The 20139-nt window shown below is 39.2% G+C and overlaps 1 protein-coding gene across 3 annotated transcripts in view; it reads left to right on the top strand.

Moving 5' to 3' along the window:
- Positions 1–20139, top strand: part of SGPP2 (sphingosine-1-phosphate phosphatase 2) — a 126836-nt gene that overhangs the window by 92255 nt on the left and 14442 nt on the right. For all 3 annotated transcript variants that reach the window (XM_057747248.1, XM_057747247.1, XM_057747249.1), the window contains one exon: positions 1159–1248. In XM_057747248.1, the coding sequence (XP_057603231.1) occupies positions 1159–1248 (90 nt within the window). The remainder of the gene's footprint in view (positions 1–1158; positions 1249–20139) is intronic.

Raw genomic sequence — 20139 nt, 5'->3', positions numbered from 1 at the left:
TGCTCAACATCACTAATTACTAGAGAAATGCAAATCAAAGCTACAATGAGGTATCACCTCACACCAGTTAGACTGGGCATCATCAGAAAATCGACAAAGAGTAAATGCTGGAGAGAGTGTGGAGAAAAGGGAACGCTCTTGCACTGCTGGTGGGAATGTAAATTGATACAGCCACTTTGGAGGACAGTATGGAGGTTCCTTACAAAACTAAAAATAGAACTACCATGTGACCCAGCCATCCCACTGCTGGGCATATACCCAGAGAAAACCATAATTCAAAAAGACACATGCACTCCAGTGTTCATTGCAGCACTATTTACAATAGCCAGGTCATGGAAGCAACCTAAATGTCCATTGACAGATAAATGGATAAAGAAGATGTGGTACATGCATACAATGGAATATTACTCAGCTGTAAAAAGCAATGAAACTGAGACATTTGGAGAGACATGGATGGACCTAGAGACTGTCATACAGAGTGAAGATACAGAGTGAAGTGAGTCAGAAAGAGAAAAACAAATATCGTATATTAACATATATATGTGGAATATAGAAAAAATGGTACAGATCAACTGGTTTGCAAGGCAGCAATAGAGACACAGATGTAGAGAACAAACATATGGACTCCAAGTGGGGAAAGCAGGGAGGGTTGGGGGGAAATGAATTGGGAGATTGGGAGACCAAATTGTACACTCTAAATATATGCTGTTTATTGTATGTTCACTGTATCTCAATAAAAGTTCTTAAAAAAATTTTTTTTAAATTTCATCAAACTTATTGAAAACTTTAAAAATTGGAAAACAAACAAACAAACAAAAAAAAAACAAAAAAGAATGGGTCAAAGTAAGAAATTATTTGCTCCACTAGAACTTCCAGCACGATAGTTACCATCATCATTCTAAAAGTTCTACCGTGTCTTATTTGCACGTGAATATGTTGTGAAATTTCCTTGAGAACTATATTGCTAGGCATCTTTCCCTTTTCTTTCTTTAGTTTTCCCATTTTTCAAGTGATTTTAAATTATCAGACTGCTGGTCTAGGGAATATGAGATTGAGACTAAGAGTTACTGGATCAGAAATCCTATTTCCTTCTACAGCATCAAATTATGTGTGTCTCAGCCTGATCTAATGTCCTTGTTTTCTCTTCTCCGCTTGCAGTATCCCTTTGTTTTGGGACTGACGATGGCTGTGATGTTTTCCACGTTGGTGGGTCTCAGCAGACTTTACACTGGGATGCACACGGTCCTGGTAAGTCTTATGGCCCATGTATAATAATAGTAATGAATCATTAAGATAATATCAAGGAGGCTGAACTGGGCTAGACCCTCATGACTTTGAAGATTGGCTAGAACGGTAATGAAGATTCAGGCAATTTGTTTACATGCTAGTTTACTGATGATGCAGCAGCTGTGCAGAAAAACACCCAGGGTCAGGGATATGAGTGATGGGTGTGGTTCTCTGCTTAGGTTCTCACAGACATGGGCCTGAAATTCAGGGGTCTCACCTGCCTTTGCAGGGTAGGGGTCCTGCCAGGTCAGAGGAGCCCAGAATCATGGGCTTGCTTCTCTCCGTACTGGACTTGCCTTGAAAGATCTGTCCACCCTTTTACCATATTAGGAATTTTTTCCAGGGCTGCTACATTTAGCATGGTTAAAATTACTCAGTTCTATTTCCTAGTGTACCAGCCAGCTGCCTTGGAGTTCCAGAGCCTGAGGCTGGCCATGGTTTACCACGGGCACAATTTATCATCGTAATTGTTGCAAGAAAGATTTCTCTGAAAAGGACTAGGCCCCTGCTGATTTTGTTACTCTTTATATGAAGCTGAAAAATTATGTTAGCAAGAGACCTCAGAGGGAGAGGCCAGCCTTCCCTTGTCCTCTCGTTTCTCCTCCTGGTGCCTCATGTCGGTCCTCCCGGGAAAGATGGCGGGGAGGTGTCGAAGGGCAGAAGCCCCAGAGGTGAACAGGTTTAGGGCGAGAATTCGTCCAAATGGGCAGAAGCAGAGAACAGGGAGGAAGTCAACCCAGAGAAAGAGGGTTTATGGCTGCCACGAGATTCAAAGAGCAATATCATGCTTTCCTCTTCAAAACAAAAACAAAAACCACATTCTCACTCCAAGGAAAGCAGGGACACGAGTGGAGTCAGGGCTGGATCTAGGGTGAGGCAAGTGAGGCTGGAAATTGAACCGGTGCCAAACAACTCTGGACTCAAGAGAAGCGATTTTCATGCCATACTTAAAAACATCAAAATCAATGCAAGAACTTCCCGTGATGAACAGAATGTCCCAGTTTGAAATCAAGTCCTGCGTTTGTGTGACCTTCCCGGTTTTGCCCCACCCTGATCCCGGAGTGCCGCCTGGGTGCAGGGGGGCCCAGATCTTGAAAATACGACGGGAGCAATTAGGGGTCAGGCTTATTATCTATCTACCAGGATGCGTCCCTGCGGTCCCCGCCCCATCGCACAGCGTGTCTCGTGGCTTATAAGACTTAAGGGGAACAGGGGAGGAGCACATTCTCAATTTGCTACACGGCTGCTCCTCATTATAAAGAGGTTCTCTCCAAATACATCCACAGACTTAAATATGGAACGAAGCAGAACCCTCTCGGGTGTTTGAGTATTTCTTTTATCTGGGGCTACTTTTAATTTCCATTGGTTTTAATAAAAAGCAATCTCAGGAACTCAGGTTGAAATTAAAACCAAAGTAAACATGAGAATGTCGAGCTGCAGGCATGAATAGAGGGCACAGAAAACCCACCTCAATAAAAATCCAGCTCCGTGTCTGTCTTTAGCTTGAAAAGTGGGTCGGGGGTGGAGAAGCACAGATTTGTGGGGAAGATCATTTAGGCCTCTCTTTGAGATACAGGGAATGGGTCCCACCACTCATTTTGGAGCATCTGTACCAGAAGAAACTGGAACAAGCGGCAGTAACAACTATTCCTCCCGCCCCCGTCCTGCTCCACCATTGCCATTGGGAATTCCTTCCTTCATAATTCTGTCACCTGGAGTTCCCTGGTGGCCCAGTGGTTAAGACTCCACATTTCCAATGCAGGGGGCGCGGGTTCAATCCCTGGTCAGGGAACTAAGATTCCACATGCCACACGACGTGGCCAAAAAAATTAAACAAATTAAAAAAAAAATCTGAAACCCTGACTCAGGCCCCGGTCCGAGTCAGGCTCCAGGGACAGAGGCATGGCCCAGGGTAGGATGGTACGTAATTTCTGTTAGCAAAAGGGAACGGTTGGTTTTCATAGAAAGATGGAGTTGATTTATGGATTGGTCGTCTTCTTTAGATAGCAGCAACTTAAGCTTCGCACGGACTTGGAGCTAGATCTGGAAAATACAGGGGTAAACAAAACCTACCTTACCCTCTCAGGTGTTCAAGTCTACTGATGGAGTCAGATGTTTGAGCTGCTGATTGTGGGCTGTGATGAGTGTTATAACTGGTGTGACACAGCTGGATCAGGCCAACTAAGGTAGCGTGCCTCTCCCCTGGACCCCTCACGTTCCTCAGGGACTGCCGCCCCCTGGTGGTTCTCAACTTTGGCTGCACGTCCAAATCCCATGGAAAACTTTTAAAAAATATTTGGGGGCTTCTTTTGGACACCCACGTTCACAGCAGCAGCATTATTCACAATAGCCAAGAGGTAGAAGCAATCCAAGTGTCCATTGACGGATGAGTTGATAAATAACATGATACATGCATACAATGGAATAATATTCAGCCTTAAAAAGGTGGGAAATTCTAACACACGCTGCAGCGTGGATGAAACTTGAAGACATCATGCTAAGTCAAATAAGCCAGTCACCAGAGATAAATACTATATGAGTCTGCTTATATTCATTAAGACAGAAGATAGAAGGTGGTTGTCAGAACCTAAGGGGAGGAGGGATAGGGAGCTGTCATTTAAGGGGCACAGAGTTTCTGTCTGGGAAGATGAAAAAGTTCTGGAGGTGGCTAGTGGTGATGTGGCAACAACAGTGTAAATGTGCTTAATACCACTGAACTGTACACTTTAAACTGGTTAAGATGGTAAATTTTATGCTACATGGTTGGTTTTTTTTAACCACAATAAAAGATACAGTCCTAGGCATTGGTATTTTTTCAAAGCTCTTTGGTTGATTTCCGTGTGCAGCCAGGGTTGAGAGCCATCGATTAGCTGTCCCTTAGAGCTGGGCCAGGGCACGAGCCTGGACAAAACAAGAGTTGGAAGGTGGAAGGAAAGTGGGGACAGGTGCTGTATAGGCACCCACTGTGTCTACAACGTGAACGGCTCTAATTGTAGCCGGCTAAGAGACTCATAGCACACGCGTCATTCAGGTGGCTGCCTGCTTCACATAAATGGTTCTCTGTGTGTAAAGAGGTGGAACAGTTCATGGAGTTCATTGCTTATCCATTAAGAAATCCCTCTTGTCAGAGGGGAGTGGTTTGCTATGATGTCAAGGCTTCTGGAAGGGCTCCACCTGACTCCTGGGCAGGCCCGAGTGAAGCGTGGGGAGGCATTGAACCTGCACTCAGTGTCACCATCCAGCCAAACCAGCTCTGGCATCACTTCCATCTACCAGGACGCCCAAATAAGAAACTTGGGCACCGCCCTAGCTCCTCTCTTTCCACACCCATCAGTCAGGTAGTCACCAAGTCAAATTAGTTCTGCCTCTTAAAGATGTTGTAAAGCTGTTCTTACACCACTGCCAGGATACTACGAGAGTGAGTCAAAAATTATCCACACTTTGGCTGCAGAATTTATTTTAGTTTACTTTTAGAAAAGACAAATACATCATTTTTCGACATAACCTCCTTGCTTTTCAATCCACTTTGTCTGTCTGTCAGCAAGCTTTCGTATTCCCTCATTAAAAATTGTTTTAGGCTGAGCTTCCAGCCACGAATGCACCGCTGTCTTTGCTTCTTCATCCGAAGTGAATCTTCGTCCTTGTAGGGCTCTTTCAGGGGACCAAACAGGTGAAAGTCCGATGGAGCAAGATCAGGACTATAGAGAGGATACTTTAACACCTCAAAACAAAGTTTTTGCAGAAGTGTCAGATGTGCATTGTCATGCAAGATCACAATGCCCTTGGATAGCAGTCCTCTGCATTTAATCCGAAATTTAGGGTTCAGCTCTTCAATAAGCGTCTGACTGCAATGCGCCCTGCTGGTTGTTGAACCTTTCTCCTAATAATGTTCTAATCCTGGCCCTTGAGAATCCCAGAAAACTGTAAGCATCAATTTTCCAGCTGATGGTTGACTTTTGAACTTTCTCCTTGGTTGGTGATTGAGGATGTTTCCATTCCATACTCTGCTGTTTACTCTTAGGCTCATAGTGATGAATCCATGTCTCGTCACCAGTAATGATTCTCTTTAAGATTCTTTCACCTTCCTTAGAGTATCGGTCCAAATTTTGTTTGCAGATATCCAAATGCTTCTGTTTATGCTCTTCCGTGAGTTGTTTTGGCACCCATCTTGCACAAACTTTTCAAAACATAAGTCTGTCATGGATTACTTCATTTTGAGGTGTTACAGCATCCTCCCTATAGTCCTGATCTTGCTCCGTCGGACTTTCACCTGTTTGGTTCCCTGAAAAAAGCCCTATGAGGATGAAGATTCACTTCTAATGAAGAAGTGAAGACAACAGTGCATTCGTGGCTCACAGCTCAGCCTAAAAGTTTTAAATGAGGAAATACAAAAGCTTGTTGACAGATGGATAAAGTGTATTGAAAAGTAAAGAGATAATGTTGAAAATGATATATTTGTCTTTTCTAAAAGTTAATTAAAAGAAATTCTATAGCCAGAGTGCGGATAATTTTTGACTCACCCTTGTATTTCCAAATCTGCTGATAGTCTTCCATGTATGTAGGTGTTTCTCTATCTCCTGTTGAATGTGAGGAACAATACAGGTAGCCCCAACTGGGGACTTTGGGGGAATCGACCTTTGAGAGACGTCAGCACTGTTTATGGCAAAACATGGAAATAAAACACAGGGGTCCTGATGACATTCTTGTACCACACCTGGGACCACCCTACCTCTAAGCTGGCTGTTCCTTATTCCCTAAGCTGATTTTTATTGAAATCTTACCTTTCTCATAGTAAAAAGCATCCCAGCCAATGATTTACAGAAATAATTGTTTGGTGTATAATGGCATGTTCTCCTGGTTTGAAAAGTAAATCAATTACAGCCAGCCAAAAGGGCAGGGGAGAGGGTAGAATTTCTTGGAAAGATGGGGTAGCCCATGGAATCCAGCACACGTGGGGCTGAGCGACTAAGCCTCACACCAGTCTTTCTCTCCCTGTAGAGTGCCGCTGGGCACAGAACCCAGCTCCAGACCACTTCTCACTCTGATCCAGACCCTCACTTTCAGAGCTGAAACTTTGATTGGACTGGGCATTACCCTTGGACATGGGAGCCTGACAGGGAGACAGGGTTGCAGAGCAGAAACATGGCCCCAGAAGCCACTCCTGTGGGCGGCAGAGGCAGTGCCCAAAGAACAGGAACTGGGAAAACAACCCAGTAAGTTCACCATGGCTGAGAATGTCCGAACTCAAGTGGTTACCTTGTGCCTGAATCAAGATGCCTTGAATGCAGATAACAGAAACCAATGCAAACTTGTTGAAGCTTGAAAGGAAATATATTGGTTTTTATAACAACACTGTAGGAAGGGCAGAGGTGCGGGTGGCCACTGGGAGAGTGGGACCCCGGGTCTAAATTTTTATTGGAAGTCTCCCCCACTCTTTCCCTGGGTCATTTCTACATCTCTCCACGTGGTGGTTTCATCCTCTTGGGCTGCCTTCTCTCTGAGGCTAGACTCAGGGCTTACGTTCTTTCTGCTTTACTCCTGAAAAGATTCTAGTGGAGACTTTCAGAAAAGTCTAATTGGCCTAGCCTGGGTTATGAGTCTCTTGCCATATTAAACACTATCCCAGGGGATGCAGGGGATTGTGACTGGACAGGTGGGCCAGGAGCCAGCCTGTGTGAACAGGGACTGTGATTGGCAGTGATGGTTAGGGTTAGGACTGCATGTGAGAGACACCCTTCTCCAAAATAAAATACATCTGTTGCCAGAAGAAGAAGGCAGGCAAAGCACCAGTGATATGCTTTGTACATTGACATCATTGCGTTTTCCTGCTGTTTTAAAGATGCAAAAACTGGACATTATATTTGTGGGGAAAGGAGGTCTAGAGAAAATCAAGAAGGCTGATCATACTGTGTTTGTGATGCCTGAAATTAATCAGCTGTTACAGAATTGATTTTGTCTTTTAACTGATAACGTCATCATCCCTGATATATTAGCAGTAAAAGTAGCCAGAATTTTTGTCGTTGTCATTAGGTTAGTGATTAGTTGTTCCATTATTTTGAACTTGAGTTAGCTGAAATGCTGCTCTATTTTATTGTCCCTAAATTGCTTGATCTGTGAATAATTATATAGATATTAGGTTTTATTTGCTTACTCATTTATTTTTCCCCTAAATATTGCTTTAGTTTTGGTTGGAGTTGGAGAATATTGAAAAGGTTTCTCAAATATTAAATTATCTGCAGACCATACAAAACTATGTTCTGGCTTTGGACTAGAGCATTTTGGGTGTGTTTTTTCAAGTTCTTTGAAACTACTTCTTAAAAAAAAAAGAGCTTACTTCAAACTGCCTTACTTAATATAGAGAAGAAAGCAAATTGTAATACAGATTACACCCTACAAAGCTCTACTTTGTTATACCCTGTTGGGTGAGTTAGTTACTGAGATAAAAAAAGGAAATTTGGTTGTGTTTCTATGCATCAGTCACCACAGTGTTATGTGCTTTGTTTTCTGTTTACCTTGGAGAGAAACGTTTTTACCCTTTCATAGAAATAGAGGATTATAAAAAAAAAAAATAGAGGATTATTTCTGGTTTCAAAAGTAATAAGTACTCATGGTAAAACACTCATCCCCTCGCATTTTTAAAGTTGCATGTGTGTATGTGTGTGTGTTTAAGACAAAATAAATTGCTGTTAGTCAAACCACCACAGGAGGAGTTCAGACAGCCATTTGTTAGGATGATACAAAGGGAAACTGAAGACACTTTATATTTCTGTATTAGTTGAACCAAAGTGAGGACTTTGCACAGTTTCCAGCAAGAACTGCTCATGGTTTGTATTCCTAACAGCAAACATTGGCAAATTAATTTTTTATTTTTATCTCCTTTCTCTGTGATTTCTAAAAAGCCAGAGTTGGGGCACATTTTTCTACCTGTTCTGTAAGTGCGAGGTGCATAGGCTACTGGAAATGCCCTAAATCTAGCAAGCGGAGCTGCACTGAACCTTGAGTGCAGCTCACAGAAGATGCACTAAGACAGAAGCTGGTGAAAGCACCAGAATCACAGAGAGTTCAGAGGTCCCTCGGGGCAGTGAACCAAACCCTAAACGGCTGAAGCAGGCATAGCCTGGTCCTGGGCCAGTTTGCCTCAGACCAGAAGCTATCCTTCCTGCTGCAGTGGTTGGCCTGTAACATTCTGTGGCCTGGAGCCTCAGAAGCTTACTCAAGTGGAATGTGTCGTCAGACCTGTTGGAGTGCGACAATGGACAATTAGCCTGCCTGGGGGGGTGGCTAATGTCTGAGCAACCAAGCCAAATGGACTAAGCCTGCAGCTACAGAGATGACCCCTTGAGTCTGAGTTGGGCAGGCAAGGTGGCTCTGGGAAAGCAGGTAGTTTACCCCAGTGAGAAAGACACCAAAGTACCTGTATACCCCAGATTGCTGAAGAGGGAGCTCGGGGCAATGCTTAAGGTCTAGATTGTATTGAGAATGCGTTCACTTTTCCCAAATACATGAAAAACAAGCACATTCAGAGACAGAGCACAGATTTGAGATGTAGTACTACTGAGGGTTGTATTTGTGTTCTATGTGAGTCCCGTTTATTAGTAAAATAAGAGAAAGGGATTGATTTAAACCTTCCATAGAAGCCAGTCTCCATGTTTCCTTCTTTTCTTAGGTTCTTGCTATTTGGATCATATAGTGTGTTACAGTCTCATTGAAGGGTGAAGGTTTTCTGTAGGCTTATAATCGTATGCCTCTCTTAGTGGAAAAAAGCACTGTCTTTTCAAAATTTGTGAACTCAATTTTTGTAAAATGAATCAGACCTTCCCATTTATTTACATTTTTTTTTTTTTAATTCTTTGGCCCCTTGGGGAAATACATACAGACAATAAAGCTTTATTGCTGAACAAAATCCAGTCATGGGGAAAAAATTCAATTTGGTTTCATAAACTATTCACCTACTTCAGAAGGCAGATGCACCCCCTAGAAAAGAAGAATCCTACATATTTAATATCAGTGGTTCAAAGCCATGAAGGCAGAAGCAAATCCATTGTGCTAGGGGAGAGGTGACTTTGTCTGTCTCACCTAAGAAGCCTCTTATATCTACATGCTGTCTCAAAAAACATTTGGAAAAGTTAGAAGATATAAGTGAATATTTATGTAAACATAAAATAGAAAAAGACCTCTAGGCATGATATTAAATGGAATAATTCACAAAAGAAGAACTGATTACATGCATTTTTTTAAAAGCTTCTGTGTGTAAAAAAATCAAGTTCAGGGCGAGGCAGGAATGGACACAGGGTGCTACCTGACAATTTCCATCGTGCTTTGGGGTCCATTTTCCCATTGCCATCTAGTTTTCTCTAAGCATACTGTGCGAAACTCTGCTTAGGATCATTTCTTATAAGTGGGCATCCGGGGAACGCCCACTATGACATTTTACCAACAGAAAAAGCAAGAATGTGAATTTCCTGGCATTTGTTTCTTTTAATGTTATATACAAGTATTTCTATTCCAGTAGATAAAAGGACACGAGAGATTTTCATTCAAAGTACCTTAGGTCATCTAGCATTTTATTTTATTTTATTTTATTTTATTTTATTTTATTTTATTTTATTTTATTTTATTTTATTTTATTTTATTTTATTTTTTTCCTTGCTTGGAATTTTTAAAAATTTATCTATTGGCTGCGTTGGATCTTTGTTGCTACACACAGGCTTTCTCTAGTTGCAGCGATCAGGGGCTACTCTTCACTGTGATGTGCGGGCTTATTGTGGTGGCTTCTCGTTTTGGAGCACGGGCTCTAGGCACGGGGCTTCAGTAGTTGCAGCACATGGGCTCAGTAGTTGTGGTGCACGGGCTGAGTTGCTCCACAGCATGTGGGATTTTCCCGGCCCAGGGATCGAACCCGTGTCCTCTTCATTGGCAGGCGGATTCTTAACCACTGCGCCACACAGGGAAGCCCCCATTTAGTGATATTTTAATATGGAAATATCACTTTCATAGCAGTAAGAGTGAGCTATAATATAAGCATATGACTGGTTCTGTTCATGTCAGTCTTTCCATCAGTGAGTTATTTTCTTCACCTTTGTTTGCCCACAGTTCCCAACAGTGCCTGACAGTAAGTGCAGAGTAAATGTCGAGTGGATTGTAAGGGATATCATCTGGTATCTGTTCATAAACCAGTCTTTTTAATTTCTTTGTACTTTATTCACTCAGATTTGACAAGATTCAGCCATTAGTCTGAATATCGCATTCACTGTAGGAGACCAGGCGAGAGCACGTCTAATATTCTTTTTCAACATTATTTTGTTTTAACTTTAGGAATAAATGTGAAAAATGTAATAGAAAGTGGCATGCAAAAGTAAATACTGTGTGGGCATGGGTGCTCCATTTTGGAGCTTCTAGAACTCCCAGAGTTGAATGTGGCAGGTGTCTTGACGTGTAAAAAGAGAGCCTGGAACAGTGGTCAGCAGAGCAAAGCTTTGAGGCTCGTTGAGGGACCAGTTCTTAGGAGAAGAGTGTCTGAAGACATGCTGCTTCAGTGTTTCACACACTTCATCTAATAAATGTGATGATGATGTAGCCAGGGGTGGAGAGGAAATTCTGCAGTTCCTAATGGACTTGAGAATTTCATAAACAGAAAACCTGCTACCTGGTTCTTGGGTATAGGTGTGTAAGTAGTACCTAGAGGATAAGGAGAGATAAGTAAGCACACCCAAGGAATCACTACCCAGGTGACTGTAAATATAGCATGACCGGTACCTCAGAAGTCCCTGTGCCCTTTACTCTGCATCTCCCCCAAGGTACCCACTCCCAAGATCTCTGACACCATATCTTAGTTGAACTTCACATAAATGGAATTATACAGTATGCTTTCTTCAGCATTGGGCTTCTTTCACTATTTTGTTTGTGTTATTCACCCATATTGTATGTTGCTTTAGTTCATTAATTTTTATTTTTTATAGTATTAAATCATAGACCTATATCACATTTTACTTATCTCTTTTATTACTGATGCATATTTGGGTTGTTTCCAGTTTGATGCCATTATGAATGATGCAAAACTTTCTTAAACGTGCCTTTTAGAGCACGTATATATGTTTTACAGTCGAATATGAATGTAGATGTGAAATTGCTGGATCATGAGGTATGTTCAGCTTTCGGATGTCCGGTTGTGTTTTCTGAAGAATTGTATCAGTTCACGCCTACCACTAGTGTGTGAGATTTCCAGTTCTCCGCATCCTTGCCCCCCTTGCTAATGTTAGTCAGTTTCATTTTAGCCATTCTAGTGGGCATAGCAGTATCTCTCTGTGCTTTTATTTTGATTTCTCTGATGAATAGTGACATTCAGCCCCTTTTCGTGTTTATTGGTAACTTATACATCCTCTTTGGTGAGATGCCTGTTTATCTTTGACCATTTTTTATTGGATTGTTTGACATCTCTTTATTGACTTATTGGTGAGTCACTGGTCAGATATATGTATTACAAATTTCTTTTCCCATTCTCTGGCTTGGCTTTTTGCTCTATTGGTGGTATCTTTAAGTGAACAGAAGTTCTTAATTTTAACATATTCCAGTTATCAATCTTTACCTGTGTTTATAGCTTTTTGTGTCCTGTTTAAAATATTTTTGCCTACCACAAGGTCATGAAGATATTCTCTTAGTTTGAAAAGTTTTATTATTTTGTTTTTCTTATTTAGATCTACATACAATCTACTTGGAATTGATTTTGTGATCCATTTTTATTCTATAGGAATACCCAATATACTCAGCATTATTTATTGAAGATTGTCTTTTTTCCACTAACTGAAGTATCAACTTTGTCATAAATCAAATGACTATTTATGCACTCTTTATATATATGTAAGTATACTCTCTACTCATTTCCATTGGCTTACTGGTCTGTCTTCATGCCAGTACCACTCTCTTATTTATTGTAGCTTTGTAGTAAGTCTTGATGTCAGCTAGTAAAAGTCCTCCAGCTTTGTTCTTCTTCAAAACTATTTTTGCTATTCTTGGCCCTTTGGATTTCCATACGAATTTTGAAACCAGCTTGTCATTTTCTCCAGTGCTAGATTTTTTATTGGGATTATGTTGACTCTAAAGATCAACTTAGGAGAATTGGCATCTTTTGCAATATTGAGTTTTTCAATTCTTGGGCACAGTACATTCCTCTGTTTAGATCTTTAGTTTATCTCAGTAATGTTTTAGTTTACTCTGTAGAGGTCTTGCATGTCATATTAGATTTATTCCTAAGCATTGATATGTTTGTTGCTGAAAATTGCATTTGTTCCATTTTCTAATAATTTGTAGCCTATAATCAATAATTTGATTTTTGTACATTGACATATCCAGTGATCTTGGTAAATTCAGTCATTAATTCCATTAATTGCTCATATGTTCTTTTGGATTTTCTGCTTAACACAATTATGTAATTGGTAAACAATGTCAAATTTACTTCTTCTCCAATATTCATTTCTTTTGTTTGCCTTATCACATGGTCTTAGATCTCCAGTATGATATTGAATAGAAATGATGATGTGGTTATCCTTGTTTCTAAATTCAGGGAGAAAGTATTTTATATTTCATCCTTAAGGATGATGATAGCTGTAGATTTTTTTGTTGGTACCATTTATCAGCATTGGAAAGTTTCTTTTTATTCCTGATTTGCTATGAGTTTTATTTTTTTTATCCTAAATGGTATTGAATTTTATTAAATATTTTGTATCTCTTGAGATGATCATGTGATTTTTCCTCTTCATTTTATTAATGTTACAATTTATACTGATTTTTTTTATTATTATACTAACTTTGCATTTCTGGAATAAACTTAACTTTGTCATTGTATATTATCCTTTTTTTAATATCACTGAATTCACTTTCTCCTAACGTGATTTTATGGTTTTATAACTATATTCACAGGAGAGATTGGTGTGTGATTTTTTTTTCTTGGGGGTTTTAGTATTAAGGTTATGCTGACCTCATAAACTGATTTGGGAACTCTTTTCCTCTTTTTCTATCTTCTAGAAGAATTTGTATAAGGTTATTTTGGGGTTTTTTTCTTAAATGTTTGAAAGAATTCGTCAGTAACCTCATTGGATCTGGAGAATCCAGAAAAGGCTGGATTTTTGAGAAAAGGCTTTTAATTATATGATATATATATATATATATGAAACTGTTCAGATTTTCTGTTTTCTCCTTTATAAGTTGTGTTTTTCTAGGAATTTGTCCATTTTATCTCAATTGTCGAATTAATTGCCATAATAGTGTTTATAATAGTCTCTCTATTATCTTTGTAGGATCTCTTTTCATTCTCTTTTCATTCCTGATTCTATATTCTTTGCTGATCCATTTTATAGGGGCTTATCAATTTTAGTGTTCTTTTTAAAGAACCAGCTTTTGGTTTTCTTAATTTTCTCTGTTGTACATGTATTAATTTTTGTTCTTTATTATTTTCATCCTTTCAGAATTACTTTGCTGTTATCTTCTAGTATATTTGAAGTAGATTCTTAACCATTGATTTTTTAGTCCTCCTTCTTTTCCAGTATATCATTTAAGGCTCTATATTTGCCTCTAAAAATATGTTTAATTGTATCCTACAAGTATTAATACATTATTTTTCATTCTCATTTATTTGAAAATATTCTTCGATTTCCCCTATGGGTTACTTAGAAGTGTATTACTTAAGTTTACAAATATTTGGGAATTTTCTAATTTTTGTTTAAAATTTTATTTCTAGACTAATTTTCCTTTAGTCAGAGAAGGTACTCTCTATGACTTCCATTTCTCGAAATTTGTGGAGATTTACTTTATTTCCCCACATATGGTTGTATTTTGTGTTAATTGCTGCATATGGTGTTTTATATGTCAGGTCATTTATTAAATTGTACTTTTCAAAGTCCTGTATCATTATTTTTTCCTGCTTGTTCTCTGAATTGCTGGGAGAGGTGTATAAAAATCACTCACTATGGTTGTGAATTTGTCTGTTTCTCCTTTTAGTCTGTCAATTTTTCCTTCACATATTTTGAAATATTTTGAAGCTATGTTATTTGGTACATACAGTTTTTAAATTGTTGTCTCTTTGATAGGTTGGCCCTTTTACCATTATGAAATGTCCTTTTTGTCTCTAGTAATGTTTCTTGTCTCAAAGCCTACTTTGTCTAATGTTAATATAGCAACACAAGCTTTGTTTTGGTGAGCATTTGCAAAGCATTTTTCGTCCTTTTACTTCTTTCCTTTTCTGTATCCTAATATTTGCTTTGTGATTCTTATGAGCACTATGTAGTTGAGTTTTATATTTCAATTTAGTTTGATAGCTTTGCTTTTTAATTGGTGTATTTAGTCTGTTGTCACTTAATGCAATCTGATATATTTGGATTGAAATCTACCATATTGCTCTTTGTTAACTTTCCCCCACCTATTCTTTTTTATCTTTTTTTTTTTTTTTGCTTTCTTTTGTATTAATTAAGTGTTTTAATTCTCCCTTTTCCCCTCCTCTATTAGTTTGTTATAAGTCTGCACAATTCTTTTAGAGGTTCCCCAAGAGGTTACAACATGTATCCTTGATTTATGAGCATCAAATGCAATTAGTACTTTTACCACTTCCTGGGAAGAGTGGGTTATTAAATGAAATTTAATTCTACAAATATTTACAGCCCTCAAGGACTTATTTTTATTGTTGTATACTTAATATACGTGTAAGTTTATCCACATATTTATCCTTTCTGTTGTTCCTCATTCCTTCCTACAGTTTTATTCTTCCATCTGGCATCTCATTCCTTCTGCCTAAGTTACTTTATTTAGTGTTTCTTTTAGCATGATTCTGCTGGTAATGAATTCTCTCAGTTTTTGTTTTTCCAGAAATGTCTTTATTCCACTTTCATTTTGCTAGGTTTAGAATTCTCTGTGTCATCTCCTCCAGTGTCCCTGAACTGGAATCTTGCTATTTCCACTTGCCCATAGTGTACACTTAAATCAGCGTAGCCAGCTTGGTGAGACTGGCAGTGAGTGTCCAGATCTCATACCTGCCAAGCAAGGATGACTGTTTTCAAAGTTATGGATAATCCATTGGTATCAGCTTTTTGGAGGGCACTTTGTAGACTGTATTAAGAGCTAAAGTGTACATTCATAGCCTTCTAGACTCCAAGCCCATTTCCCCAAGGCGTATAACTGCAAAGGTGTAAAAGTAAAAATAATAACTAACATTTATAAAGCGCTTATGATCTGCTAGGCACCATTCTAAGTGTTTTACATGTATTAACTACCTCATCAGGGTAATTAACAGTGACCCTATTAGGGAGGTATTATTATTATTCCAGTCTTACAGATGAGGTTAAGTAACCTGACCAAGGTTATACAGTTGGTGAGAGACTGAACTGAGACTTAAAACTAAGCCATCTGAGTTGAGAATCCATGCTTTTAATTACCATTCTATACTGCCCCTCCAGGGTGTTCATTAATGCATTTAGTAGCAAACAATGAGAATACACTAAATGTCCATCAATCAGATGTAGTTAAGTATGGTATTTGCATAGAGTGGAATGTGATATAGCCATTAAAGTAATGTAGTTCTGTGGTCATGAAAAGATGTGTATGACATATAGTCAATGAAAAACAGGTTACAGAACAGCTTGTACAGTATGGTGCCATTAGTTGTAAACTCATGTGTGTAGGAAGGGGAGTTGCTTATGGACCGAAGGCTGAGAAGTGCATTTTAATAGTGAGCCTAAATTCCTTTTTTTTTCTTCTTTTTTTAAATATTTATTTATTTGGCTGCACCAGGTCTTAATTGCGGCACCCGGGATCTTCCTTGCGACATGTGGGGTCTTTCAGTTGTGGCATGCAAACTCTTGGTTGTATAGCATGTGAGATCCAGTTCCCTGACCAGGGATCGAACCCAGGCCCTCCGCATTGGGAGTGAGAAGTCTTAGCCAGGGACCACCAGGGAAGTCCCCTGAATCGCTTTTGACAAAAACAGTAAAGCTATTTTTATTTCAAGGACAGACACTATGCCTTATTCTTCCTCTGTCCTAGTATATTTCTTGATGTGTAGTAACCAATCAAAAATAAAAGCATGGGATAACTATTGAGTGAACTAATAAATAAATATTTGCACTCTGTTATTATTTATGTAAGGATTTCCTAGATGAGAAGGAAGATTCTAAACTTTGCTGTGATGAATGATAATTCTTCACTGACTGGGTACTTGCATTTCTTATATCTTCCCTCACACTGTCCTTTTTTCTTTTCTTTTCTTTTTTTAAACAGAACAACACTTAATGTGGATTTTAGCAATAAAATACATGGATTTCAAAGTGCTTTTGTCTTTGGTCCTTTTATTGTCTGAGAATCAATTAAAAAATTCACAAACCATTGATTTCCAAAATTCCTCTTAGTCCCTATAATCCTACCTCCCAAATCTGATTGAGAAAGGGAACCAAATTCTCCACAGAATTAATATCCATCCACCTTTTCTGTGATGCTGTTTCAAAATAAGAAATTCACCTTGAAGGGTTTAGAGAGTTGAGCTGGCCCAATTGCCTGTGGAGAGAAATAGCAGTGTCTATCTTGCCATAAAGGGCAAATGGATGGTTTGTCCATCACAGCATAAAACTGTCTGAGAATTGGTCTCATTACCAAAGTATGCCCAGCTGGTGATTGAATGAACACTAATTGGGGCACAGCAGATAGATGTAGAGAGGTGAATTAGCTACCTTGCATCTTATGCTCTGAAAATCAGCTAAAAGTCTAGAACTTAATTTTAATTGCAAAACACGACTGAGGTCTGTGTTTGTGTATGTCTGTGGGAATGGTCCTTAAACCATGCTCACTGGGGAAAGGAAGTAATCACTTCATGTATCATATTTTTAAATGCACACAGGGCTTCCTGTAAATGCTGTAATTTATTTGAATTTTTTCCAACCCTGAAACCTCCATACAGTTTTTCCATATGCATAGGTTTGTGGTTTCCACACCACACCCCGAGATCTTACCACATGTGTGAAAACAAAGGGTCACGCACGTACCACAAACTTGTTCCTCAGTGTATCTTGGATCTCATTTCTCCATTTTCATAGTTATATGGCGTTACTGTCTTCTCACTTGACACACAATAACTAGAAAGTGACAATCTCTGTAATCAAGATGGTCCAGCCTCATCATAAACATTGTATGGCCACATCGGACACACCTAGAACAGTCTGCAGAGCAAGACTGATATTTTTTAGGTCTCCAGTAATCTCCAGTTCCTCGTCTGATATAAGGGCTACCAAGGATCCCCTCCAGAGAGTTCTGTTTTTGCACAGAGAGCCGAAACTCAAGGGTTCGGGCCAACATTCCCCGGGGTCAGTGACAAATGACGGATTAGAATTATTTTCCTCTAAGTGTGAGCAGTCATGTCACCAAGTCTACAAAAAATTCTCAGATCTTTCTCTAGGACCTCTTTACACTCAAGTGTTTCTTCATTGGAATATCACTCTGACTTTCAAAAGCTACACTATCACTTTTTTACAGTACTTAAGTATTGTCTGAGTATATTATATAGTACTCATAAAATTCAGAAGGTTTTATATTTTAATCTTTTAAATTTTTTGGCCAGTATTTTTTTTTATTTTATTTAAGTATAGTTGATTTACAATGTTGTGTTAATTTCCTCTGTACAGCAGTGACTCAGTTATACATATATATATATTCTTTTTCATATTCTTTTTCATATTCTTTTCCATTATGATTTGTCGCAGGATATTGAATATAGTTCCCTCTGCTATACAGTAGGACCTTTGTTGTTTATCCATTCTATATATAATATGAGAGTGAGTCAAAAATTATCTGCACTCCAGTTATATTAAAACTTCTGTTGGCCACACTGTCTTACCAGTGCTTTCTGTTCAAGGCTACTATCTCCCCAGTCACCGCTGTGCAGGTGTGAACATGTTACATCAGTTCATTTGTAACTGTGGTGCAAGCAAAAATGGATACTCCACTTGTGATTTGCACAAAAAAAGAGCAGCGTGCAGTGATTTGTTTTTTGTGGTCTGAGGGTGTACCTGGTGCCGTTATTTATCGAAGATTTTATGTGCAGTATGGAGAAAGTGTTTTGTCGCAAAGAAGTGCGTATGAATGGATAGAAAAGTTCAAGGAAGGTTGCACAAGTGTTAGCCATCAAGAAGGAGCTGGATGCCCATCTATGTCCACGACTGATGACAACATTGAGCGTAGACGTGATATGATCCTGTTGAATAGATGAGTGAGAGTGGATTATGTGGCAAATCATTTGCAAATCAGCCATGGCTCTGCCTATGAAATAATCCACGACAGACTTGGGTTTCAAAAGGTTTCTGCTGAAGCCTAAACTTCGGATTAAACACAGAGGACTACTATCCAGGGGCGTTGTGATGTTGCATGACAATGCACATCTGCACACTTCTACCCACACTGTCAACACTCTGCAAAAACTTCGTCTTGAGGTGTTAAAGCATCCGACCTATAGTTTTGGTCTTGCTCCATTGCACTTTCACCTGTTTGGTCCCCTGAAAGCAGCCCTATGAGGATGAAGATTCACTTCTGATGAAAAAGTGAAGACAGCAGTGCATTCGTGGCTCGCAGCTCAGCCTAAAACATTTTTTTTTTACATATACATATATTCATTCTTTTTTCGGATTCTTTTCTCATTTAGGTTATTATAGAATGTTGAGTAGAGTTCCCTGTGCTATACAGTACATCCTTCTTGGTTACCTATTTTCAGCCTAAAACATTTTTTTAATGAGGGAATATGAAAGCTTGTTGACAGATGGACAAAGTGTATTGAAAACCAAGGAGATTATATGGAAAAATGATGTATGTGTCTTTCCTAAAAGTTAATTAAAATAAATTCTACAGCCAGAGTGCAGATGATTTTTGACTCACTCTCGTAGTTTGCCTCTGTTAATCCCAAAGTCCCCTTCCTTCCCTCCCCTACCCCCGCCCAGAAGGTTTTATTTATTTTTTAATGTGTATTTCAAGAAAGCACTCAGGAAGCTCTGACCTGCCATCAGGAGCCTGTGTTGGCCTCTGCAAGTTAGTGAAGTGAGATAGTCTTTGCCATTCACAGTGTGGTCCCCTGACTGGCAGCCTCAGCATCAGTTGGGAGCTTGTTAGACATGCAGATTCTCAGGCCCCACCTGGACCTACTGAATTAGATTCTGCATTTTAACAAGTTCCCAATGGGCTCTCATGCAAGACGCAGTTTGAAAAGCACTGAAACAGTCCATACACAACATACCAACCAATATGGGGACAATGCCAAGTATATTTCAGCCTGTATGGGCCTGTTCAACAATTATATTACATTCAAACATGACCTTTTTCTGTTCTCTTGATGCTCTGTGGCCCTTTGCCCACGCAGATCTGAGAAAAATCGCTTAAATGTTTGACAGTGTCTTTTGTGTCTTCTAGCAGGTTTCCCTTCCCTATACTTGTCATTTTTGCAGGCTGCTTAGCAGTTGTCAAAGGCTATGTTATAACCTGCCTGGGAAGCTGGTTTGATCTAGTGTCATAATCCTGTTGACCTGTGAAGCCCCATGATTTTGTTATAGTGAGAGCTGTTCATATTAATGCAAATTATGGGTGGGAAACTTCGTTTCATGAAAATCTTTTGTTTTGACTTGTTAGATTTTGTGAAGTCAAGACAAACGAGTGATTGTTTCTTAAATCATGCTGTATGTGGGCTAGAGTTTAGAAGTACATTGTATACCTAAATCCTTTGTAGTTAATATAAAAAGCATGCAATAATCATATTCTATCATCACATTAAGAAATGTAACACCTGCCGTATTTACTTTTTGAGCAAAGTGGTGCCATTTAAAGAGAGTATACAAAGGG

Source organism: Hippopotamus amphibius, chromosome 8 (genome assembly GCF_030028045.1).
Source record: "Hippopotamus amphibius kiboko isolate mHipAmp2 chromosome 8, mHipAmp2.hap2, whole genome shotgun sequence".
Taxonomy (NCBI): Eukaryota; Metazoa; Chordata; class Mammalia; order Artiodactyla; family Hippopotamidae; genus Hippopotamus; species Hippopotamus amphibius.
This window is presented reverse-complemented; position numbering and strand designations above follow the sequence as displayed.